This window comes from Tamandua tetradactyla, chromosome 6 (assembly GCF_023851605.1).
Source record: "Tamandua tetradactyla isolate mTamTet1 chromosome 6, mTamTet1.pri, whole genome shotgun sequence".
Lineage (NCBI taxonomy): Eukaryota > Metazoa > Chordata > Mammalia > Pilosa > Myrmecophagidae > Tamandua > Tamandua tetradactyla.
In genome coordinates, this window is record NC_135332.1 from 43,427,708 (window position 1) to 43,455,200 (window position 27,493).

The window sequence follows — 27,493 nt, forward strand, 5'->3', positions numbered from 1 at the left end:
AGAATCAAGGATATTGGATCACAGTTCAACAGTTTCAGGTATTTCCCTGTAGCTACTCCAGTATACCACAAACCAAAAAGAGGTGTCTACGTAATGCCTAAGAATAACCTTTAGAATGACCTCTTGACTCTATTTGAAATCTCTCAGCCACGGAAACTTTATTTTGTTTCATTGTCTTACTCCTTTTGGTCAAGAAGTCTTTCTCAGTCTCATGATGCTAGGGGCCAGGCTCATTCCCAGGATTCATATCTCATGTTACCAGGGAGATTTACACTCCTGGAATTTATGTGCCATGTAGGGGGTAGGTAGCAAACCTGCAGAGTTTGCTTAGAGAGAGAGAGAGAGGCCACATCTGAGCAACGAAAGAGGTTCTCTGAGGGTGAGTCTTAGGCGTACTAATAAGTAGGCTTAGTTTCTACTTTGCAGGAATAAGTTTCCTAAGGGCAAACCCCAAGTTTAAGGGCCTGGCCCATCAAATTGGCTAACACTAATGCTTGTGAGAATATCAGATCTTTGCCAGGTGAGGAAGTTTAATATTTCCACATTTTCCCCCAAGTCTCTTAAGGGAATGTTGCAAATACTTTTTAATCTTCCAGCCCGATTACCCTGGGATGTATTGGAACATCCAGATTCGGGTATGCACAAACCAACAAGATCTCACTCCCCTTTCAAGGTCCCATAAACTTATGGTGTGCGAATAAGCTGACCATAAAAGTTAAATAATGTGCCACCAAAAACATAAAATTTTGTGCCTAATAAGCATCTTTTCCTTTGGTCTCACACAGAAGTTGAAGTTTTTAAAAACAGTCTATACATGATATTATACTTAGAGAATCCTGAGAAATCTATGACAAACTTTTGAGTTAATAAACAAATTCAGTAAAATGGTGTGATACAAGATTCATTTGTAAAATCAGTAATGTTTCTATATGCAAGCGATGACCTAACTGAGGAGACAAAAAGTTCCATTCAAAATAGCGACTAAAAAAAATCAAGAGTCTAGGAATAAACTTGATGAAGAAGTACCTGAACCAGAAAACTATAAAACATTGCTAAAAGAAAACAAAGAAGATCTGAATAGGTGGAAAGACATTTTCTGTTATAGATAAGAAGGTTAAATGGAGTTAAGATGTCAGTTTTACTGAAATTGTTCTACACCTTCGGTGCAATGCCAGTCAAAATTCTAACAGCAAACTTTGAAAACTTAGAAAAGTTACTTATCAAATTCATTTGGAAGGGAAAGAGAACTTGAATAGCTAAAAATATCCTATAAAAGAAGAATGAAGTGGGAAGACTCACACTTCCTGATTTTAAAGTTTGTTATAAAGCTGCAGTGGTCAAAACACCATGGTATTGGCACAAAGATAGAAGTATTGACCAATGGTATTGAATTGAGAATGCAAAGATAGGCCACTAAATGTATGGTCAATGAATATTCAACAAGGACTCCAGATCCAGTGAACTGGGACAGAATAGTTTCTTCAGTAAGTGGGCATGGGAGAATTGGATATCAATAGCCTAAAGAATGAAAGAGGACCCTTACCTTATACTGTATACGAAAATTAACTCAAAGTGGATGAAAGACCTAAATATAAGAGCTACTACCATAAAACTACTACTAATAAGGTAGCATCTTAAACTTTATACCCAAAGCACAAGCCACAATATAAAAAAATAGATAAATGGGAACTCCTCAAAATCTAAAACTTCCGTGCCTCAAAGGACTTTGTCAAAAAGGTGAAGAGGCAGCCAACTCAATGGGAAAAAATATTTGGAAACCCATATTGGATAAAGGTTTGGTATCCTGAATACATAAATAAATCATACAACCCAACAACAAAAGAACAAACCACCCAATTACAGAATGGGCTAAAGGTATGAATAGATGTTTTTCTGAAGAACAAATATAGATAGCTAAAAAACACATGAAGAGATGTTCACTGTCTTTAGCTATAAGGGAAATGCTAATCAAGACTACAATGATTTATGACCTCACACCTCCTACAAGAATGGCTGCTATTAAACAAACAGGAAACTACAAATGATGGAGAGAATGTGGAGAAATTGGAACACTTATTCACTGCTGTTGGGAATGTATAATAGTACACAGTTTGGTGTTTCCTTAGAAAACTAAATATCAATTTGCTCTATGGTCCGGCAATACCACTAATCATTATATAGCTAGAAGAGATGAAAGCAGTGACATTTGCGCACCGATGTTCATAGCAGCATTATTTGCAGTTGCCAAGAGATGGAAACAATCTAAGTGCCCATCAACAGGCAAGTGGGTTAAAAAGAAAAAGTGATATATGCATATGATGGAATATTTTGCAGCAGTAAGATGAAATGACCTCCTTGAACACATGACAACATGAATGAACCCAGAGGATAAAATGCTGAGTGAAGTAAGTCAGACACAAAAGGATAGATACTGTATGATTTCACTGATATGAAATTGGTAAAGGTAAACTTAGAGGCTTATGATATAGAATATAGGGGGCTTAGAAATAACAGAAGCTAGAGTTGGGTGAACAGTTAGCTAATGAGGTTGAATTTAAATGTAAGTGAACAGATAGAAGTGAAGGCATTTCATTAGTGGTCTATAAAATTACCATATTGAAGGTGAACACTATTGAAAAGGGTTGTACAGAGCCATGTATCTTACTGAGTAACACTAGAAAACAAATAAATTCCTGCATGAACTACTTCAAAGGTGTGAATCTGGTGCAAAGTATAAATAATAGTGAGGTATAGAGGGAAAACTACTTTGCATGCCATGGTATATATTTAAGAGAAAGACATCAACAGTATCAAAGCAATACCAGGGGAAAATAATTGGAAAAGAAGGGCAAGAGGTAAGGAGATTTGGATTTTCAATTTGGTGAGAGTGGTTACATTTCCCTTGGGAACGAAGAAAATTATCTAAAATTAAGATTCTTGATGATTGTACATTTAAGTGAGGATAATGTGAGACATAGATTGTTGACTTTGGGCATTGTACATGATGTTCAATGGATAGAGGTGGCTGTGGGATACATTGACTGAGAAGTAAAATGGCAAATGTGTGGTATATGCATTTGATGGGATATTGTGCAGCACAGAAAGAAATGAAATCGTGAGGCATGCAATGAAATGAATGAACCTTGGGGACATTATGTGTTGCAAAATAAGCCAGAAACAAAAGAACAAATATTGTATGGTCTTTTTAGAAAATACTTATAAGAAAATTGGGGCTTGGATTATAAACTCTTAAAGCAGTCACATTCAGTCCAGAGCTGTAATTGTTATTTCTTGATTTTGACATGCTGTGCCATATATGTATAACCTGGTATGTCCCTGGAACCTTGACTACCTGTGTAACACCTGAGACTCATAGTTGTAGCTCTGAAGCTCTGAAAGTGAATATTGCCATATACAACAACTGTTAAACTGAAAAGAGGTCAGGCTTAAAGTAGAGATAGGAAAGCCAGTCTGGTCAGGACTAAGGTAAATCAGAACACAGGGGTAAGGATGACATTGTCTGTATTTTAGAAGTTCACCTACTGTATGAGACCAAAAGAAGAGATATTTATCTTGTCCAAAACATAAGTTTTCTAGCATATACTCTATCTCAACCTATCTGGAGAGCTCATTTGGAAAACTGAAACACATGTAGCCCAGAATGGGAATGAGGGCTTGTAATTCTGTATAGCTTAGTGTAATACCTAGTTACATCCCAGAGTATATTGGGCAGATAATTAAAAAGTATTGGCAACTTCTAGCCTCCTATATTCTGGAGTAGCTAGAAAAAAAATCTGAGAGCATAGTATGGTAACCTATGACAAACTCTGGGATCTGTCTTGTAACTATTTGTAGAAGAGTTCTTTGAAAACTATTGCTTCTTTCTTTGCTTTATGTATGTTATACTGTACAGTAAAAAAGTTAAAATGAAAAGTGTTGACAAAGTCCCTTGAGAGATAGGAGAAAAAATATGAAACTATTAAGCTTTATAACTGGGAAAAACTCTGATACCACCTCAAAATTTGGGACTCCGATGTTGTTGGTTTTTTAAAAAATCTTTTTCTTGACTAATCTTCGCATACATATGTTCCATACATAGTGCACAGTGGCTCATGTATCATTACATAGTTGAGAATACATCACCATGATAATTTTTTAGAACATTTGCATCCCTCCAGAAGAAAAAATAAAAAACAAAAAGAAAAAAACTCATACATACCATACCCCTTACCCCTCCCTGTCATTGACAACTAGTATTTCCATCTACCCAATATATTTTACCCTTCCCCCCCATTATTTAATTATTTTTTATCCATAATTTTTTTTTTACTTATCTGTGGGACTCCCATGTCAGTAGGCCAAACCCTTGACCGTAAAGCTTGCTCTATGAAGCTTATTTCTGAAGTGGAGAAGCTTGCCTTCTTGTAGTTATGCCTAGGAGTTACTTCCAGTAAACATCTTTTGTTGCAAATGTGGCATCTCTCTCTCTCTCTTTCTATGAGCCCAATTCTGTAAGTAAAATCACTATCTGTGTGCTCCCAACCCCTGCCCCATTACTCTCCCTCCCCTAGGGTAAGGGCAATAATTTTCACCCCTTTTAAATCCAGGGGTGAAAGTCATTCTGACAATTTGGGACATGATTCCCAGGGATGATCTTGACACTGGACTTGGCACTGTGTGATCAGCAACATGCTCCTGATCAAAAGGAGGAAAAGAAATGTACCAAAATAAGGTATCAGTGCTAAGAGATTTCAGATAGAGTCAAGAAGCTATTCTGGAGGCTATTCTTACACAACCTTTAGATATATCTTCCTAATTACCATGTGTTCTTGTTTGCTAGCTGCTGGAATGCAATATACCAGAAATGAAATGGCTTTTAAAAATGGGAATTTAATAAGTTGCTAGTTTACAGTTCTAAGGCCGAGAAAATGTCCAATTAAAACAAGTCTATAGAAATGTCCAATCAAAGGTATCCAGGGAAAGATACCTTGCTTCAAGAAGGCCGATGAAGTTCAGGGTTTCTCTCTCAAGTGGAAGGGCACGTGGCAAACACAGTCAGAGTTTCTCTCTCATCTGGAAAGGCACATAGTGAACACGGCGTCATCTGCTACTTCTCCTGGCTTCCTGTTTTATGAAGCTCCCTGGGAGGCGTTTTCCTTCTTCATCTCCAAAGGTTGCTAGTGGGCTCTCTGCTTCTCTTGGTTTTGTCATTCTTCACTGGCTCTCTCTGAATCTGTTTCATTCTCAAAAATGTTTCCTCTTTTATAGGACTCCAGAAATTTATCAAGACCCACCCAAATGGGTGGAGACATGTCATCACCTAATCCAGCTTTACAACCACTCTTGATTGGATCACATCTCCAGGGAGAGGATCTGATTATAGTTTCAAACATACAGCATTGAATATGGATTATTCTACTTTTATGAAATGGGATTTTGATTAAAACATGGCTTTTCTAGGGGACATACATCCTTTCAAACCAGCACATCATGGTTTGCTAAAGCCCAAACAAACCATTCGTATTAACTCTAAACAACACCTAGCACTCTATCTGAGATTCTATAAAAGTTTCACAAACTGAGTTTACTTTCCAGAAATCTACAACCTCCAGATGGTTCCTAGGCTGGATAAGTCCTGAAACCCAGAAAAGCCAACCTCTCCAAGATCATCAGCTAGATCCACCTATTAACCATATTATCGACATCTCTTTCCTTCATGAAAAAGTTGAGGAGGAAGAGTTATAACAGAAAGTCAGAATTTAACAAATGGCTATGACTGCTGAATCATTGTATTAATATTTCTTTTAGTCTCCAGTGTCTTGGAGGAGGTTGAAGGAAAAACCTGAAATTGTAGGCAGTAAGCTGTACCAAACTCTGAAGTCTATTCTATAATAACTTTTTTTTTTTTTACTTTTTTATTGTATACTATAGCAAATATACAAAGCAAAGAAATAAAAAAGCAATAGTTTTCAAAGCACACTTCAACAAGTAGTTACAGGACAGATCCCAGAGTTTATCATGGGCTAGAATATGATCCTCTCAGATTTTTCTTCCTAGTTGCTCCAGAATATAGGAGGTTAGAAGGCTTAAATAATTTGTGCATGAAATGTCTTTCCCCAACCTTTCACTTTTAACCTATGTTTATCCTTGGGTCTAAAATGCATCTCCTGTAGACAACATATAGATGGGTCCTGTTTTTTAATCCATTTCTGGCAGTCTGTGTCTTTTGATTGGAGAGTTTAATTCATTAACATTTAGTGTTATTATTGTTAGGTCAGTACTTTCTCCAACCATTTTGCCTTTTGGATTCTATGTGTCATATCTTATTTTTCTTCTTTTTACCTTTACTGATAGTCTTCATTTCTACATTCTTCTCCACACCTCTCTCTCCTGTCTTTTCCTATCTGTCTCTAGTACTCCCTTTAGTATTTGTTGCAGAACCATTCTCTTGGTCACAAATTCTCTCAGTGATTTTTTTCTGAAAATGTTTTAATTTCCCCCTCATTTTTGAAGGACAGTTTTGCTGAATATAGAATTCTTGGTTGGCAGTTTTTCTCTTTTAGTATCTTAAATATATCATACCACTTCTTCTTGCCTCCATGGTTTCTGCTGAGAAATCTATGCAGTCTTATTGAGCTTCCCTTGCATGATGAATTGATTTTCTCTTGTTGCTTTCAATTTCTCTTTCTCTTTGACATCTGACATTCTGATTAGTAAGTGTCTTGGAGTGTGTCTATTTGGATCTATTCTGTTTGGGGTATGCTGCACTTCTTGGATCTGTAATTTTAAGTCTTTCATAAGAGTTGGGAAATTTTCAGCCATAATTTCCTCCATTAGTTTTTCTCTTGCTTTTCCCTTCTGTTCTCCTTCTGGGACACCCACAACACGTATATTCGTGCACGTCATAATGTCATTCAGTTGCCTGAATCCCTGCTCATAATTTTCCATTCTTTTCCCTATATTTTCATTTGCTTTTCAGATTTCAGGTGTTCTGTCTTCCAGTTCACTAATCCTATCTTCTGCCTGTAGAAATCTGACATAGGTTTCCATTGTTTTTTTCATCTCATCTACTTTGCCTTTCACTCCCATAAATTCTGTGGTTTGTTTTTTCAGACTTTCAATTTTTTCTTTTTGTTTGTCCCTTGCCTTCTTTATATCTTCCCTCAATTCATTGATTTGATTTCTGATGAGATTTTCCATGTCTCTTCGAACATCTTGCACCCCCATTCCTCCGGTTTGCCAATCAAGAGCTTTAATTGGTTTCGCTGCTCCATGTATCTCCAGGTCCTATGTACCCCCTCTTTTTTCTTCAGGGCCGCAACCTTTTCTAGTATTTTGTGCTGTCTGATCCAAAAAACCTCTGTGGTTTTTTTTTTTTCTTTTTCTGTCAGCCCTTCTCCCTCTGCACCAGGGCAAAACCTAGCAACCTCAGCTTTTACTCGAGGTTCACCTGAGCTGGAGGGTCTGTTTTTAGTAGTCAGAATTTTTTTAATTCCACAATTGGAGCTTGGTTGAACTGAGCCCCTTGCTGTTAGTGAAGTCTCTTTCCCTTCCCCTCTGGGAACCAGCCCGTGGGGGAGGAGTGCCAGCCTTCACAGCTTGGGAGACTCATGATTCTGGGTGGATCACAGCTGGTCTAGGTTGTCCAGACTGGTGTATGCTGTTTGTCTGTTCACTGATGTGGCCCCAGCAGTTGTTCTGTACTATCCTTGGCCATTTACTAGCTGCTCTGGAGGATGAATTGAATTCCACACCTCACTAAGCTACCATCTTGGACCCTACTCTTAAATACTTATTTATCATCACAATCGACTTTTTCCCCTTTCTTTTGTGAAAAATAACATATATACAAAAAAGCAATAAATTTCAAAGCATAGCACCACAATTAGTTGTAGAACATATTTCAGAGTTTAACATGGGTCACAATTCCATAATTTTGTTTTTACTTCTAGCTGCTGTAAGATACTGGAGATTAAAAGAGATTTAATTTAATCATTCAGCATCCATATTCATTTATTAAGTGCTATTTTCTCTGTACAACTCCACCATCAACTTTGATCTTTCCGTCCCTCTCATTAGGGGTGTTTGGGCTATGGCCATCTAAATTCTTCATATTAGAAGGATCTGTCACTAATATGGGGTAGGTATATTGAACTATGTGATGTTCTGGGGAGGCTGGGCTAGATTTAAGGACTTATCTGGGCCAGGGACACATCTGGAGGTTGTAGGTTTCTAGAAAGTTACTATAGAGCCTGGAAGCCTTGTGGAATCTTATATATTACCCTAGGTATTTTTTAAGATTGGCTAGAATGGTCCTGGTTGTGGGTTGACAGGGATTTGATAGGTAGCAAGGTCTTACTGAACCTTGTGTAAGAGCAACCTCCAGAAGGGCTTGTTGACTCTATTTGAACTGTCTCTGCCACAGATTGTATATTAGTTGCCTTTCTTTTCCCCCTTTTGGTCAGGATGGAATTGTTGATTCCAGGTGCTGGGGCCAGATTCATCCCTGGGAGTCATCTCCCATGTTGCCAGGGAGATTTTCACACCTGATGTCATGTCCCATATAGCAGGGAGAGCAATGATTTCATTTGTCAAGTTGGGTTTAAAGAGAATAAGGCCACATGTGAGCAACAAAGGAGGTCCTCCAGAACTAACTCTTAGACATGCCTATAGGTAGTCTAAACTTCTCTGCTATCTGCATAAGCTTCACAAGAGTAAGCCTCATGATGGAGGAAATGACCTATTGATTTGGGTGTCCCTAAAGTTTGACACACTATCAGGGGATTCACTGATGGTAAGGTTTAATAGTTCCATATTCTTTCTCCCATCCTTCAGGGAACATTGCCAATACATTTTGATTATCTGCTTAATATACTCTAGGATGTATCCAGCCATTACAATAATCTATACAGGGTTAAAGACCTCTTTTTAACTCTGGGCTCCCTGTGTTTCAGTTGTTCAAATGAGCTATACAAATAGGTTGAGTTAGATTATGCACTACAGAAAATTTCAGTTCCACACCAAATAAACCTTTCTTTCATTGGTCTCACAGAGTGTATGTGGTTCTAAAATATAGACACTATCTTCTTGCCCATGTGTTCTTTTTTTTTTTTAATTTTTTAATTTTTTAAAAAAATACGAAAAGAAACACAAACGTTCTTAACGTATGATCATTCCATTCTACATATATAATCAAACTCACAATATCATCACATAGTTGCATATTCACCATCATGATCATTTCTTAGAACATTTGCATCAATTCAGAAAAAGAAAGAGACAACAGAAAAAGAAATAAACGAAAACAGAAAAAAAGATTATACACATACCATACCCCTTACCCCTCCCTTTCATTGATCACTAGCATTTCAAACTAAATTTATTTTAACATTTGTTCCCCCTATTACTCATCTTTATTCCATATGTTCTACTCATCTGTTGACAAGGTAGATAAAAGGAGCATCAGACACAAAGTTTTCACAATCACACAGTCACATTGTGAAAGCTGTATCATTATACAGTCATGCTCAAGAAACATGGCTGCTGGAACACAGCTCTACTTTTTCAGACAGTTCCCTCCAGCCTCTCCATTTCCTCTTGGATAACAAGGTGATATCTACTTAATGTGTAAGAATAACCTCCAAGATAACCTCTCGACTCTGTTTGGAATCTCTCAGCCATTGACACTTTGTCTCATTTCACTCTTCCCCCTTTTGGTCAAGAAGGTTTTCTCAATCCCTTGATGCTAAGTCTCAGCTCATTCTAGGGTTTTTCTCAATCCCTTGATGCTGAGTCTCAGCTCATTCTAGAATCTCTGTCCCCCATTGCCAGGAAGGTCCACACCCCTGGGAGTCATGTCCCATGTAGACGGGGAGGGTGGTGAGTTTACTTGTGTTGACTGGAGAGAGAGGCCACATCTGAGGAACAAAAGAGGTTCTCTTGGGGGTGACTCTTAGGCCTAATTTTAAATAGGCTTGACCTATCCTTTCTGGGGTTAAGTTTCATATGAACAAATCCCAAGACTGGAGGCTCAGCCTATAGCTTTGGTTGTCCCCACTGCTTGTGAGAATATAAAGAATTCAACTTGGGGAGGTTGAATATTCCCCCGTTCTCACCATTCCCCAAAGGGGACTTTGCAAATACTTTTCCACTCACTGATCAAATCACACTGGGATTCATCGGGGCATCTCTCTGGAACAAACCAACAAAATCTCATGTCCTACCCAAGGTTCTGTGTATTTATGTTGTTCAGCCAAGCTGTCTACATGAGTTATGGAAATGGACTAGTCAAAATATAAATTTTGTACCAAATAAACATTTTTTGCTTTAGTCTCACACATAAGTTGAAATTTTAAAATATTAATTACCATCTATTTTCAGCACCCTGCAGTAATGACATTCCTTTGTTCTTCCTCATGCAAAAACATTTTTAAATTTGTACATTTGGTCACTATCGTTATGCACTCTAGGCATTCCTAGATTACACCATCTCAATCTTTATTGTCTATCTTTCTTTCTGATTTCATTTGTTGTGCCCCCAGCCCTCCTCCCTCTATCATTCTCACATACAGCTTCATTCAGCATTTTAACATAATTGTATTACAGTTAGGTAGTATTGTGCTGTCCATTTCTGAGTTTTTATATTCAGTCCTGTTGCACAATCTGTATCCCTTCAGCTCCAGTTACCCAATATCTTACCCCATTTCTATCTCCTGATAGTCTCTGTTACCAACGAAATTCTCCAAGTTTATTCACTAATGTCAGATCATAGCAGTGAGACCATACAGTATTTGTCCTTTTGTTTCTGACTAATCTCACTCAGCATCATGTCCTTAAGGTCCATCCATGTTGTTACATACTTCATAAGTTTATTCTGTCTTAAAGCTGCATAATAGTCCATCGTATGTATATAACAGAGTTTGTTTAGCCACTCATCTGTTGATGGACAGTTTGGCTGTTTCCATTTCTTGGCAATTGTAAATAATGCTGCTATAAATATTGGTGTGCAAATGTCTGTTTGTGTCCCTGCCCTCATGTTCTTTGAGTAGATACCTAGCAATGGTATTGCCGGGTCATATGGCAATTCTATATTTAGCTTTTTGAGGAACCACCAAACTGCCTTCCACAGCGATTGTACCATTTGACATTCCCACCAACAGTTGATCAGTGTGCCTCTTTCTCCACATCCTCTACAGCACTTGTCATTTTCTGTTTTATTGATAATGGCCATTCTGGTGAGTGTGAGATGATATCTCATTGTGGTTTTGATTTGCATTTCTCTAATGGCCAGGGAAGTTGAACATCTCTTCATGTGCCTTTTAGCCATTTGTATTTCCTCTTCTGACCCCTGTGTTCTTAATTACTTTAACGCCAACCTGTTTGGCTTTGTTATAATCTCTAAATATCAGGTTATACCTATAAAGCAGCCTCTCAAAATCCAGAAATAATAATCACCACTCTGGACTTAATGTGTCTGCTCTAAAAGCTTACAATCTAGGCTGCTCAGCAACAGAATAGGTCCTCTAGAAGTAACATTTAGTCATACCTACAGGTAGGCAGGCTGCTATATACATAAATGTCACAGGAGCAAGTCTCAAGATCAAAGGTTTGGCCTATTGATTTGGGTGTCACTAATATTTGACACAGTATCGGGTTGAATTATTATTATTTTTAAACATTTTTTTATTGTTAAATATTATATACAAGGAAAAGAAAAACAATGATTTTCAAAGTACACCATAATAAGTAGATACAGAACAGATTCTAAAGTTTGTTATTTGTTTTTTAATTATGAATAATATTAGTAAAATTCTTCCTGGCATATAATAGACCCTCGGTAACGAATTTTTGAATGAATTTATGTGATTGCTATTGCTGTGTTTTTCCTATCCCTCACTTTTCTTCATTATTTCTGACTACTGTCTTACTATAATGCCTACTCATTCTTGAGAATGTAAGAAAAAAAATCTTTGGGGTCTTGTATCAGTTTGCTAATGCTGCCAGAATGCACTATTCGAGAAATGGAATTGCTTTATAAAAGGAGTTAATTATGTTACGAGAATACACTTCTACAGCTGTGCAAATGTCCCAATTAAGGCACCAAAAAAAGGTTACCTTTACTCAAGAAAGGCCAGTGTTGTCCAGAACACCTCTGTCCATTGGGAAGGCATGTGGCTGATGTCTACTGGTCCTTGTTCCTGGTGCTATTGCTTCCAGCTTCTGATGCCAGTGGTTTCCCCTCTAAGCATCTGTGAGCATTCACTTACATTCTCCTGGAAACAACTCTGGGTTCTGGCTTGCTTAGCATCTCATGCCTTTGTCTAGGCATTTGCTCTCTCTCTGTCAGCCCTCCAATTATCTAAACATCTATGTCTCTGAAAGTTCTGAGTCTCCAAGAGTTTTCATCTAAGGTTTCTTCATAATGTTTCTCCTTTTAAAGGGCTCTAGTAAACTAATCAGGACCCACCGTGAATGGGCAGGGTCACATCTCCAGCTAATCAATCAGAAGGCCACACCTATATTTGGACATGTCACAGCCCCATTGTGATAATCTTATTAAAAACTTCTGGTCTGCATTATTGAATCAGAATTAAAAGAAACGGCCGTCCCCACAAAATTGGATCAGGATTAAAACCTGGCATTTCTGGGGTACATAAAAGTTTGAAATTGGCACAGGTCTCTTTGTTTATCTCAATGTTAGGTTACAAAATGTCTTTTTTTCCGTCAAAGTGATGTGTAAAATTTAACTCAGCTTTAAGGATAGTCTGCAGTTGTACAAAATCTTTATTACATTACTGAGCCATAGAAAAGAACCTTTATCAGAACTCTTGGACCTTGATAAGAATTCTAAAAGGAATGAATAAATACTCAGTTTTTATGAGCCTGTATTGTTTGTATTTTAAAGTAGATACAGTATCATCTTGGCTGGTTGCATTAAGAGGATGCAAAATTGGTAAAAGAACTGTATCGTCTTGGCTGGTTGCAATAATAGGATGCAAAATTGGTAAAAGAGGGATAAGTTGAGCATTGTTTCACTAAAGTGTACCAGGATCTTTAACAAAATTTATTAAAGGTGATCGATCAGCTTCAAAATTCTTCCACAACTGAAAATGTCTCTTAAGACTGGCTTTATTATTTTCCCTTAGGTTATTTACTGTTCTTTTGGTGGAACATCCAAAGGGTTGCACTTCAATAACTTAATAGTTGGACTTGTCCTCCTTACAAGAGCTAGAGATGAAGAGAAAGCAAAATGTAAGTACTTTTATTCTCTCAAGATTATAATACCACGTCTGTGTGCAGAATAATTTACCTCAAAATTCTGTTAACAGGTAAAGGATTAGATAGAATAGACATTTCTGCAAAGAAAATAGACAAGTAGGCAATAAGCAATAGAGTAAATGCTCGCTAGAGGCTGCCTTTCCTCTTCTTTGCCCTGTGATTACTTCTTCTAAATCTCTGCTTCTTCTAAATCCTTTATCTTGTTCCTGTATCTAAACTGTTCTTTTTAAACGTTTTTTTAAACAATTCTGCTGACATATATTTGACAGGTAATTAAGATCCATTGCACATATCTAATAAGTAAATTTTGTGTTTTGACACATAGTATATTCCCATGAAACTATTACCACAATCATGGTAATGAACATATCCTTAAACCAGTCTTTATGTATTGGAATTTTAAATGTGATACTGGTTTTTCCAAATTAACTTCCCTCCCCAAACAAATACTTAACTCTAAGTATAGGCAGGCAATAATACAAATCATTTTCCTTGTTACGAACACAAGCATATTTTGAAAGTTTATTCATTTTATTGTACATTGAACACATATATAATATGTACCTACCTGTCTTTATTACTTCTTAGCATTGATCCTATGCCTGTTTTTTTCACAGAAGTAACACGTTTTATTCCTCATATAGGTTTTTAAACGTTTATGACTCGTTTATGTATCTTTAAGCTATTTCACACGTTTAAAATTTTCTTTTATAAATGATACCGTATTAAACAGATTATTTTGCAATTTGCTATTTCCTGAGCATTTATTGATCTTGAAACACTTAGCTCAGGTTCCCTTATTTTAATGACTGTATGGTGCTCAATATATGTCAATATCTCTATTTGCCTATTTTCTTATTTATAGATATTTATCTGTTTTTCTAAATTTTTGCTGTTATGAACAGTGCGCCAGTGAGCATTCTTCTCTCTGTGTACATGTATGAGAGTGTTTCAAGGGTGAAAATGGAATTGCCTAAAAGTGGAGTTGTGGTTCATATATCTTTATTTTTACTAGAATTTGTCAAATTTTTCTGTGGTTGAACCATTTATATTCCCATTAACAGTATAGCAGAGGTCCCATTTGTTCTCATCTTTGCTAATACTTGTTATTGTTACACCTAAACATTTTTGCAAATGTGTGTTTGAAAATATATCACATTTTAATTGGCATTGCCTGGTTATTTTGAGTAGTAACTTAAATTGTATGTATAAAGTGTTCAGCACTTGTAATTCTTCAATAATTCTTATCATCCTCTTTATACCTTACGTTTAGTAAGGTATATTTAATCTGTGGTACAATTAATTTACTCTTTCTCTCTCTTAGACATTTTTAGTCTTTTCTCAAGTGAATCTGGGAGTTATGTTGTACGAGAAGAAATGGAAAGAATGCTCCTTGTGGTGGATGGTAAAGTTCCAGATACACTCAGGAAGTGTTTCTCAGAGGTATATTTAAAATTTCACATTTCATCCTTTCCTCTTAACAAAATATTAACTTGTAGTTGTCTGGTTAGCTTAGCTATGATGAGTAGATGTTTGTTGTAGCATATTCCTAGCATTATGGTATTTAACTGTTGCAGTTCCAACTATTTATGTGCTTTTATATGCAAAGGTCCATGACTCTGACAACTGCTGTTTTTGTAAATCTGAAATTTTCCAATTCTATTGTTAAAACAACTGTCTCTGCTTTTGGTATAATAAAACATACTTAGGCACTTTCATACTAACATGCACAAATACACATGCCTATGCACATGCACACATGTATGGCTCCTTTTAATTATGAAATCTTTTGTAAAGTGTGTTGTCCAGACACTGCTCAACCACCCTATTCACTTCTCCTCTTACCTGAATCCCTCCAAATTCCACCCTGAAAACAGCTTACCGCTCTGAGGTGTTGTTTAAATGTAGTTGTCATAACAAACTGAAAACAGACATAAAATGAAAGTAAATTTGGTACTTCAGGTAAATTCAACACCACACAAGTGTTGCTCAATGCAATTTACTTTCTTGCTTAATCACAAGCTGCCAGTATAACCGATGTGCAGTAACTAGGTCAAGGATATACAATACATTTAAAGGTGTAGGATTCTAGAATCTCAGAAGTTCATCAGCCTGGGGATAGAACGCAGGTATACCTTGAATGAGCGATCTAGGGAGCCAGGTCCTTTTCAGGAGGTTCCAAAGCTGAGGCTTGGGAGGCACTGGTCACAGAGCAACGGTGAGTGCAACAACGAGCTTCTGTGCAGCATAGCACAAGCTTTGAAGTCAAGAGTCAGAGTGACCAAATGTCAGTCTGCCTTAATCATATGTTCGCCAAAGTGGCGTTTGCCCTGGGTTTTTATAGGAAATCCTTCTTTGGTTGGCATCAAGCCAGTCCATATCATATTCTTACCAAATGTGGGTGATTACTTGTTACAAAAACATATTCTTATCAATTTGTTTATATTCTAATTGTGGTTTGCAATGTTTTTTGTGATTCAAGATCATTAATTTCATTTTATTCTACTGGTGGACCACCCATGCATCCATTAATTTCATTGCAGTACACAACAGGGGCTCAAGAGATTTGGGGGACTTAGAGGTTATAACCAATGTACTTGTTTGGCTACGCTGTGAGCTAAATAGGTTTCTGTGGGTTGGTTCTACAACTTAACTGTCTTATATGATATCTTTTCTGAATATCAAAAGTACCTTAAAGGCTTGTCGTGGATACTAAAAATAAATACATATATAAAATGCCTAGCACTCAGTATCTCCATAGTTGTAGCTGCAGTTGTTTGTTGTTGTTCTTCATAAATGCTTTTAATTCAATTGAATTTTGTTAAATGCCTTACTTAAATCACATCTCCAGGTATAAAGACTATATATAATTACTCTGTTCCTTGTATCTTTAGCTAATTAGTAAATGTATAATTCTTTTAATTCAGTAGTGAAAAGAAAGTTGTTTTTTTTTGGCTGAGTTTAGGTGAATTTTATTAAAGACAGTGAGAATGTTTGAAAATTGAGAAATTTAGTTGGCAAATATTTATTTCCTCTACAATTTCTGTGCTGTTTACTGAAGGAAAGTAAGAAACATGAATTATTAAATCTGTTTGTAGCATGAAACATGCCAACTTGTTTTGCTGAACTTAGAGAAACAGTTCAGAATCTTCAGTGGGTACCAACAATAAACATTTATATGAAATTTTAACTCTCAGCTTTTAAACATATTATTAGAGTACTTTGAAGGTAGAGAATACAGAGAGAGAGTTTAAGAAGTTGGAATACAATTCTAAAAGGGTTTCTATGGGTAGGTCTTTCCTCCATATTTGAAAGATGAAGTAATCAAGATTTCTCCTGAGGGTGGGAAAAGTGCACCAAGATTCCAAAGACAGATGTTTCTTACTTAGCAGTTTTACTTAGGACTAATTTGGATTACAACAGATCATAAAATCATTGTTTCTATTGTCCTCTTCTTGTAAAGGAGATACTTTGTTATTAGTATCTTTTTTAGAAAAATAATGTATTTTAATGTAATATTATATATGTATAATTTTCCCAATATTTACTTCTTTTAGAGGGGTTAGCTATATAGTTCCTAAATTATTTCTCTTTAAATTTGGAACATATTGCATTTTGGGGGTAGGTTTATTTTCTTTCATATATTCTGTTAATTTACTATTATGAGTTCGTATTTCTTAAACACACAACTCTATTGACTTAAAATATGGAGGTTGATTAGTATCATGACTCAGTACTTAAGTCTAATCTTCAAAATGGGGAAAATCACATGTACATAATTGAGAATTGACTCTATTTAGAAATCTATTTCCTGGAGGTGAGAGTAAAAAGGATGCAGTTTAGGAGACACCGAAGGTTCATATCCTTTTTTTTTTTTAACTTTTTCTTTTGAAATACTTTCAAACTTACCGTATAATTACAAATAATATGAACCTCTATCAGAGAACTCCCATATACCCCTACCTCCAGTCACCAATTTTTAATATTTTGCCACATTTGCTATATTATTACATCAGTTTGTCCCACTTTCTGTCTCTCTGTCCACTTGTCAGTCCATCTGTATATCTTTTATTTATTAGTCCATTTTTTGAGAACTTGAATGTAGTTCTTATGCATCATGTTCAGTGAGCACTTAATACTGCCATGTACATTTCCTTAAGAACCTAGATAATGACTTATGTAAACACATTAAGTGCAGTTATCCAGTTCAAGAAATCAAACATTGATAAAAAGCTTAAACTCTCTGTAAACACCTTAAGTGTAATTATCCAGTTGAAGAAATCAAACATCAATAGACAACTTAAATTTTATATACCAGGTTTTTCCTTTTGAGCTGTTTCTCCTCCCTTGTTACATACTGCATAAATACAACAAAAACTTTCCTATCTGTTTTTTGCAGATGTTCACTTGATGTATTTTTTTCAGTAAATTAGGATATTTATATAACGGAAACATTCACAGTGAGAGGCATTTGTATTAATGATGATGATGTTTGAAGAGCATTTCTCACCTTCACAAAATTAAACGTAATCAACCTGATTCTAGACCAAAAATAAAAATAAAAAAGCACTTTAAATCTGAATACATCATGGTGGTAATAATCTCCAAGGAGAAGCTTTTTTCTACCATCACACAGTCACATTGCAAAAGCTGTATCATTATACAGTCATCGTCAAGAAACATGGCTAATGGAACACAGCTCTACAGTTTCCATCACTTCCCTCCAGCCTCTGTAATACACCTTAAACTAAAGAGGGGAAATCTGTAAAAGATGTCAGAATAACCTTCAGGATAGCCTCTCAACTTTGTTTGAAATCTCTCAGCCACTGACACTTTATTTTGTCTTGTTTCTCTTTTCCCTCTTTTAGTCAAGAAGGCGTTCTCAATCTCTTGATGCTGAATCCCAGCTCATTCTAGGATTTCTGTCCCATATTGCCAAGGAGTTTTACACCCCTGGGAGTCATATCCCATGTAGAGAAGGGGAGGGCAGTGAATTCGCTTCTCGTGTTGTCTGAGCAAGAAAAGAGGTTCTCTGGGGGTGGCTCTTAGGCCTAATTTTAAATAGGCTTAGTCTGTCCTTTGCCGGGCTAACCTTCATATGAACAAACCCCAAGTTTGAGGGCTCGGCTTGTTGATTTGGTTGTCCCCACTGCTTGTGAGAATATAAGGAATTCTCCTAATGGGGAAGTTGAATTTACCCCTTTCTTGCCATTCCCTCAAGGGGACTTTGCAAGTACTTTTTTCTTCACTGTTCAAATCACTCTGGGATTTATCAGGGCATCACTCTAGACAAACCTATAAAATCTCATGTCTTATTGAAGGTTCTGTGTACTTATGCTGTTCAATTAAACTGTCCATATAAGTTATATTAGGAAATGCACTAGTCAAAATATAAATTTTGAACCAAATAAACATTTTTTGCTTTAGTCTCACACATAAGTTAAAATTTTAAAATATGAATTACTGTCTGTTTTCAACACCCTCTAATATTGACGTTCCTTTGTTCTTCCTCATGCAAAAACGCTTTTTAATTTGTACATTTAGTCACTATCATTGTACACCCTAGGCATCCCTAGATTATACCTTCTCAGTCTTTATTGTCTGTCTTTCCTTCTGGTTTCATTTGTGCCCCTCGCCATCCTCCCTCTATCATTCTCACGTTCAATTTCATTCATTGTATTAACATTATTGTGTTATAGTTAGGTAGTATTGTGCTATACATTTCTGAATTTTTGCAGTCATTCCTGTTGTACAGTCTGTATCCCTTCAGCTCCAACTACTGTAAATCTACCCTGTTTCTCTTTATGGCCTCTGTTCTTAACTGAAATTCTCCAAGTTCATTCATTAATGTTAGTTCATATCAGTGAGAACATATAGTATTTGTCATTTTGTTTCTGGCTAATCTCAACTCACCATAATGTCCTCAAGGTCCATCCATGTTGTTACATGCTTCATGACTTTATTTTGTCTTACACCTGTATAATATTCCATTGTATGTATAAACCACAGCTTGTTTAACCACTCCTCTGTTGATAGACATTTGGGCTATTTTCCTCTCTTGGCAGTAGTAAATAATGCTGCTAAAAACATTGGTGTTCAGATGTCCGTTTGTGTCCTTGCCCTCATGTCCTCTAAATAGATACCCAGCAGTGTTATTGCTGAATCATATAGCAATTCTATACTTAGCTTTCTGAGGAACCACCAAACTGCCTTCCACAGCGGTTGTACCATTTTGAATTCCCACCAACAGTGTTGGATAACCAACAGAAGATTGGTTATCCAATCTTCTAAGGCCAAGATTGATAACAGTGGATAAGTGTGCCTGTTTCTCCACATCCTCTCCAGCACTTGTCATTTTCTAGTTTATTGATAAAAGGCCATTCTGGTGGATGTGAGATGATATCTCTTTTTGGTTTTGATTTGCATTTGCCTAATAGCCAGGGAAGTTGAGCATCTTTTCATGTGCCTTTTAGCCATTTGTATTGCCTCTTCTGAGAAGCATCAGTTCATGTCTTTTGCCCATTTTGTAATTGGGTTGTTTGTCTTTTTGTTGTTGAGTTGAATAATCTCTTTATATATTCTGAATATCGTTTCCAAATATTGGCTCCCATTGTGCAGGCTGCCTTTTTACTTTCTTGACAAAGTTCTTTGATGCACACAAATGTTTAATTTTGAGGAGTTCCCATTTATCTCTTTCTTTCTTTAGTGCTTGTGCTTTGGGTGTAAAATCGAGGAAACCACCTCCTTTTATAACATATTTCCCTACGTTTTCATCTAAAAGTTTTATAACTTGGATCTAATGTTTAGGTCTTTGATCCATTTTGAGTTAATTTTTGCATAGGGTGTGAGGTATCTTCTTTCATTCTTTTACATATGGATATCCAGTTCTCCCGGCACCGTTTATTTTATTTTATTACTATATTTTTAAAGTTTTTATTAATAAAACCAATCAACATACAATGTGAACATTCTTATTTTTTCATCACATAGTTGTATGTTCATCATCATGATCATTTCTTGGAACATCTGCATCAATTCAGAAAAAAAAAACCAGAAAAAAATTCATACATATTATACCCCATACCCCTCCCTTTCATTGATCACTAGCATTTCAATCTACTAAATTTATTTTAACATTTGTTCCCCCTGTTATTTAATTATTTTTAATCCATATGTTTTACTTATCTGTCCACAAGGTAGATAAAAGAAGCATTAGACACAAGGTTTTCACAATCACACAGTCATATTGCAAAAGCCGTATCATTATACAGTAATCTTCAAGAAACATGGCTACTGGAACACAGCTCTACATTTTCAGGCAGTTCCCTCCAGCCTCTCCATTACACCTTTACTGAAAAGGTGATACCTATTTAATGCGTAAGAATAACTTCCAGGATAACCTCTAGACTCTGTTTGGAATCTCTCAGCCATTGACACTTTATTTTGTCTCGTTTCTCTCTTCCCCCTTTCAGTCAAGAAAGTTTTCTCAATCCCTTGGTGCTGAGTCCCAGCTCGTTGTAGGATTTCTTTCCCACATTGCCAGGAAGGTCCACACCCCTGGAAGTCATGTCCCACATAGAGAGGGGGAGGGCACTGAGTTTCCTTGACATGTTGGCTGAGAGCAGAGAGAGCAGGCACCATTTATTGGAGAGACTATGCTGGCCCAGGTGAGTTGACTTGACTGCCTTATCAAAGATCAATGGTCCATAGATAAGAGGTTCTATATCTGAACACTGTGTTTGATTCCATTTGTTAGTATATCTATCTTTATGCCAGTACCATGCTGTTTTGACCACTGTAGCTTCGTAATATACCTTAAAGTCAGGTAGCATGAGACCTCCAACATCATTTTTCTTTCTCAGGATATTTTTAGCTATTTGGGACACCCTGCCCTTCCAGATAAATTTTGTTATTGGTTTTTCTATTTCTGGAAAGTAAGTTGTTGGGATTTTAATTGGTATTGCATTGACTCTATAAATCAATTTAGGTAGAATTGACATCTTAACCATATTTAGGCTTCCAGTCCATGAACATGGTGTGCCCTTCCATTTATTTAGGTCTTCCGTGATTTCTCCTGGACATGCATCCTTTCAAACCAGCACAATGATCATGTCTTAAACATTTGCATCAATTCACAAAAAGAAAACAAAAAAATTCATACATACCATACACCTTACCCCTCCCTTTCATTGATCACTAGCATTTCAGTCTACTAAATTTATTTTAACATTTGTTCTTCCAGATATAGAATTCTTGGTTGAGAGCTTTTCTCTTTTAGTATCTCTTCTAGTTTGCTAGCTGCTGGAATGCAATATACCAGAAACAGAATGGCTTTTATAAAGGGGAATTTAATAAGTTGCTAGTTTATAGTTCTAAGGCCAAGAAAATGTCCCAATTACAACAAGTCTATAGAAATGTACAATCAAAGGCATCCCGGGAAAGATACCTTGGTTCAAGAAGGCCAATAAAGTTCAGGGTTTCTCTCAAGTGAGAAGGCACATGGCGAACACAAGTCACAGTTTCTTTCTTCTCTGGAAAGGCACATAGTTAGTGAACATGTTCAGGATTTCTCTCTCATCTGGAAGGGCACATGGTGAACAGAGGATTCAGATATCCTGTCTTCCAGTTTACTAATCCTACCTTCTGTCTCTTGAAATCTAACATTGTAGGTTTCCATTGTTTTTTCCATCTCCTCTCCTGTGCCTTTCATTCCCATAAATTCTGTGATTTGTTTTTTCAGACTTTCAATTTCTTCTATTTGTTTGTCCCTTTCTTTCTTTTTATCTTCCCTGCTAGTTTCTTCTCCTGGCTTCCTGTTTCATGAAGCTCCCTAGGAGGCATTTTCCTTCTTTATCTCCAGAGGTCGCTGGCTGGCGGACCCTCTGCTTCTTGTTGCTATGTCGTTCTTCTCTGCTCTCTGAATCACTCACATTCTTCAAAATGTTCTCTCTTTTATAGGACTCCAGAAACTTATCAAAACCCACCCAAATGAGTGGAGATATGTCATCACCTAATCCAACTTAAAAACCACTCTTGACTAAATCGCATCATCCAGGGAGATGATCTGATTACAGTTTCAAACATAAAGCATCAAATAGGGATTATTCTGCCTTTACAAAATGGATTTAGATTAAAACATGACTTTTCTAGGGGACATGCATCCTTTCAAACCAGCACAGTATCTTAACTATATCATACCACTTCTTCTCACCTCTGGTTTCAGCTGAGAAATCTATGCACAGTCTTATTGGGCTTCCCTTGCGTGTAATGGATTGCTTTTCTCTTGTTGCTTTCAATTTCTCTTTCTTTTTGACATCTGACATTCTGATTAGTAAGTGTCTTGGAGTGCGTCTATTTGGATCTGCTCTGTTTGGGGTAGTCTGCACTTCTTGGATCTGTAATTTTAAGTCTTTCGTAAGAGTTCAGAAATTTTCAGTGATAATTTCCTCTATTAGTTTTTCTCCTGCTTTTCCCTTTTCTTCTCCTTCTGGGACACCCACAACACGTATATTCATGCGCTTCATATTGTTGTTCAGTTCTGAGTCCCTGCTCATATTTTTCCATTCTTTTCCCTATATTTTGTTTTGCTTGTCGAATTTCAGATATCCTGTCTTCCAGTTCACTAATCCTATCTTCTGTCTCTTGAAATCTAACATTGTAGGTTTCCATTGTTTTTTCCATCTCTTGTACTGTGCCTTTCATTCCCATAAATTCTGTGATTTGTCTTTTCAGACTTTCAATTTCTTCTTTTTGTTTGTCCCTTTCTTTCTTTATATCTTCCCTCAATACATTGATTTGATTTTTGATGAGATTTTCCATGTCAGTTCCAACATCCTGAATTGATTGTTTCAACTCCTGTATCTCATTTGAATTGGTCGTTTGTTCCTTTGACTGGACCATATCTTGAATTTTCCAAGTATGATTCGTTTTTGTTGTTGTTGTTGGCATCTAGACATTTAATTTCCTTAATTAGTTTATTCTGGAGATTGTTTTCACTTTTTTACCTAGGATTTTCTTGCCGGATGACTTTGTTGTCAGTCTGTTCTTTGACATTCAGTTCAGCTTATTCTAGACCGCTAGCTTAGGTTTTGTTTAACAGATCAGAATTTTTCAGTTCTTGTTTTCTTTTTTCTTGCCCTGCCTTTATGGTGCCTCCTCCCCCCCACCCCTTAATAGGGTCTGCTTAGGTATTATAGACCCCAGTGAGGTTTTCCCAGACCAAACTGGCCTCCTCTCAGGAGGGAAGAGTCACCTGTATTAGTTTTCCCTGCAGATGAGACGCAGCAGGTTGAAAGACTTCATGACGTTTCTAGACTTTGTTTTTCCTATGCTGCCCAATATGTGGCACTTGTCTGCCTGCGGGTCCCACTAGCATAAAGTGATGCAGCACCTTTCACTTCAGCAACCTTTCCCTGCTGGGTTGTGGTTGAGACAAAGGAGAGGTTGTAGGTTGGCTCTAATTGTTTCAGGTTTCCAGATCCTAGGGTCTGAATTTCTTCAGGGAGGGATTCCTGCTGCATTGGGCCTCAACCCTCTCCTGGGGAAGGCATAGCCTCCAGACAAGCTCCCAGACAAGCTCTCAGACAAGTCTGATTCCGCCTTTGCCTGGGGCAGTTGGAGCCTGAGAATCCTGGCAGTTGTATGCAAAGAGTAGTCTTGCCATAGAAACACAGCCACGAAAAAGAAAAGAAAAAATATCCTTTTCAGAGCAGGACCCCTGTTCCTTGGGTTTGCCAATCAAGAGCTTAACTTGGTTCATTGCTCTATGCATCTCCAGGTCCTATGTGCCCTCTCATTTCCTTCAGGGCCCCAACCTTTTCTAGTATTTTGTGCTTTCCAATCCGAAAAACCTGTTTGTTTGTTTGTTTGTTTTCCCCCTTTTTCTGTCAGCCTTTTCCCCCCTGCACCAGGGCAAAAACCAGCAACCTCAGCTTTTACTGGAGGTTCAGCTGAGCTGGGGGGTATATTTTTAGTAGTCAGAATTTGTTAATTAATTCCACAATTGAAGCTTGGTTGAGGTCAGCTCCTTGCTGTTAGTAGTCTCTCCTTTCCCTCTTGGAAGTAGCCTGTGGGGGAGGGGCTCTGGCGCCACAGCTTCTGGGACTTACTGTTCTGGGTGGGATTGCAGCTGTTACAGCTTGTCCAGACTGGTGTACATTGTGTGTCTGGTCACTGATGTGACCCCACCAGTTGTTCTGTACTGTTCCTGGCTATTTACTAGCTGCTCTGGAGAATGAACTAAATTTCACACCTCATTAAGCCACTATCTTGGAACCTCTCACATTTTCCTATCTTAACTGCTCCCAAGTACACCTTTCTGTGAAATCAATCACAATCACAGTGTTGTGTTGCCCTCATTACCTTCTACTGCTAAAAATTTCCCATACCCCCAAACAGAAGCTCTATACGCATCATGTATTAATGTCCTGTTCCCTCTGCTCTGGCCCCTGGTAACCTGAGCTCTAATGTTTGTCTCTATGAGCATGCATATTCTGATAGTTTCATTTTATTAACATAGGGTTTAAATTTAAGGTCCTAAATCTGTAACAATTTCCTTTGTTTTGAGAGCAATTTACTTCAGTAGTATACACAAACTAGTTTGTTTGCCCTCATTCCCCCCCACCTTTTATGGTTCTTGTCACAGTTTACATGTTTTTACATTATCAGTCCAAAACCACTGATTCATCATTACATTTTATGCCTTTGCATTTTACATCCTATAGGAGGTAAAAAGTGGAATAACAAATCAAAAATAAAATAGTACTGGCATTTATATTTGCCATGCTATTATCTGTACTGGAGATCTTTGTTTTTCCCTGCAGCTTTGATCTATTGACTATTGTCTTTTCCTTTTAACCTACAGAACTTTCTTTAGCATTTCTTATAGGGCCACTCTAGTGACAAATTCCCTTCAACTTTTGTTTGTTTGAGAATGTTTTAATTTTTCCCCCATTTTTCAAATATAGTTTTTCTGGTTATAGAATTCTTAAGTTATAATTTTTTGCCATCAGCACTTTAAATATGTCAGACCACTGCCTCCTTCCTTCCTTGATGTCCAGTGAGAAATTGGTACATATTCTTATTGAGGCTTCTTTGTGCATGACATATTGCTTCCCTCTTGAGGCTTTCAGAATTCTCTATCTTTAGCATTTGGCAGTCTGATCATGTACTGCAATATGGGTCTGTTTGGATTTATCCTTTTTGGAATTCATTGAGCATCTTGGATGTGTATATTCATGCCTTTCATTAAATTTGGTAGGTTTTTAGACATTATTATTATTGTTTCTTTTAGTATTCTTTTTGCCCCTTTCTTTCTTCTCAGTATCCCATGATATATATGTATTGGTATACTTGATGGGATCCTACAGGTCTTTCAGGCTCTAACCACTTTTCTTGTTTTTTTTCTTTTTCCTCCTCAAACAGAATGATTTTCGTTTTCTTATCCTCCAGTTCACTGATTTTTTTCCTACCATCCCAAGTTTGATTGTTCTTACTGATGATTTCTAATTCTTCATCCTGTTACTTTGCACATGCCATTATTTCCTGTTTCTTTGTATGTTTTGTAATCATTTGTTGCAGCCTGTACATTGTGCTATTTTAGTAATGTATTCTCTGAAATTTAAACACTGAGGTGTCTGTTTCTTAAGCTTTCATCAACTGGGTTATAACAGAGATTTCGTTGAATGCTAAGAGCTAACATAAAATGGTAAGAAAACATGTTACAGTCTTTGCAGATTGACCTGTGCAGGAGCTCTCCTTTAGCACTTACCCATACAATGGGATGTCATGAGAGTAGTTCCAGGCCAAAGCACAGGGGCCTCCCAGATACTTTCTGCACATGTCCTCTCTGGGTCATGAACATGTAGCCCTAGGAATTCTGTCATTTACATGGTTACCCCTCTTTGCTAGGAAGTAATTACTTCATGGTCCCAGGTACTACACTCTATGTCCTACAGCCACAGGCAACCCGACTTGGCTGTTCTCCCATAGCATTCTGTAGATGAATTCTGAGCTGCCTTCCACACACAGAGCAAGTTCTGGAATGGCAAGTCCCTTAAGCCACCATCAGACAGATTGGGCCAGACATCCATGCTCCTATCATGTGCATCAAGATCGTCATAATCTGCAACTGGGACTAGGAATCTGCATCATGTGCATGGCCTGGCTCATTCCCAGGTGGGAAAGGGAAAGACTAGCCAGAGTGCCATGAGAGCCTACTGCTTTTTTTTTTTTTAAAGAAAGACTTTTTCTTAATTTAGCACTTGCCCTGCTAGTGCTGTGCTTTAACTGTTTTCTGGAACCCTGAGAAAAATGTTCCTGCTACTTCTTTCTGGTTGCTCAAAACTTCTTTTGGAGTATCGAATCCTGGAAACCTCACTCTATCATCTTTTTCAGAACCCATTGGAGGGTTTTGAACAGAAGAATAATATAATCTATGTTGGGAATTGTTTGTTTTTCTTAAATATGATTACTTTGCCTCATGTGGTAGTTTGTAGTTGTATGTAACCCAGAAAAACATGTGTAGACTTAATCCATTCCTGTGGGTGTGAACATGTTAAAAGTTAAGATTTTTTGATGAGGTTACTTTGAGTTAAGGTGATGTGGCCCACCTCCATTGGATGGGTCTTAATCACATTACAGGAGTTCTTTTTAGGCAGAATAAAATGCAGACAACAAAAAGAAGCAGCCAGAAGCTGAACATCAGTGGATTCCAGAGAGAAGGGTGAGAACAAGAGATGCCATCATGTGCCTTCCCATGTGTCAAACTAAGGACAAAGACTTGCTGGCAGCCAGGCCTAGAATGCCACAATATACAGGGGGAAAACATTGCCTTGATGATGTCTTGATTTGAACATTTTTCCTGGCCTCAAAACCGAGAGCCATTAAATTTCCATTGTTTAAGCCATCCCTTTGCTTGAGCAGCCTATGTGGAAGGTAGACTAGAGACAGTCCAATTGAAATATCTGAACAGTCTATATAAGAGATGGTCACGTAGATCATGTTGTAGTAGTAAGGTGATGAGAAGTTTTCAGATTCTACATTTATTTTAAAGGTTCAATTATAGGATATTTTCTTATATTGATTATGGGCTGTATAGAGGAGATGTGAAGGATAGGAATAGAAGGGAACTTCCTTAAAATGATAAAGGGAATATATGAAAAACCCACAGCTAATATCATCCCCAATGGGGAAAAACTGAAAACTTTCCCCCTAA

The 27,493-nt window shown here is 37.1% G+C and overlaps 1 protein-coding gene across 2 annotated transcripts in view; it reads left to right on the top strand.

The window, feature by feature from the left end:
• The window catches only part of USP32 (ubiquitin specific peptidase 32), a 332,680-nt gene that overhangs the window by 94,505 nt on the left and 210,682 nt on the right, over nt 1-27,493 (top strand). For both annotated transcript variants that reach the window (XM_077165036.1, XM_077165035.1), the window contains exons 3-4: nt 13,146-13,251; nt 14,603-14,721. In XM_077165036.1, the coding sequence (XP_077021151.1) occupies nt 13,146-13,251; nt 14,603-14,721 (225 nt within the window). The remainder of the gene's footprint in view (nt 1-13,145; nt 13,252-14,602; nt 14,722-27,493) is intronic.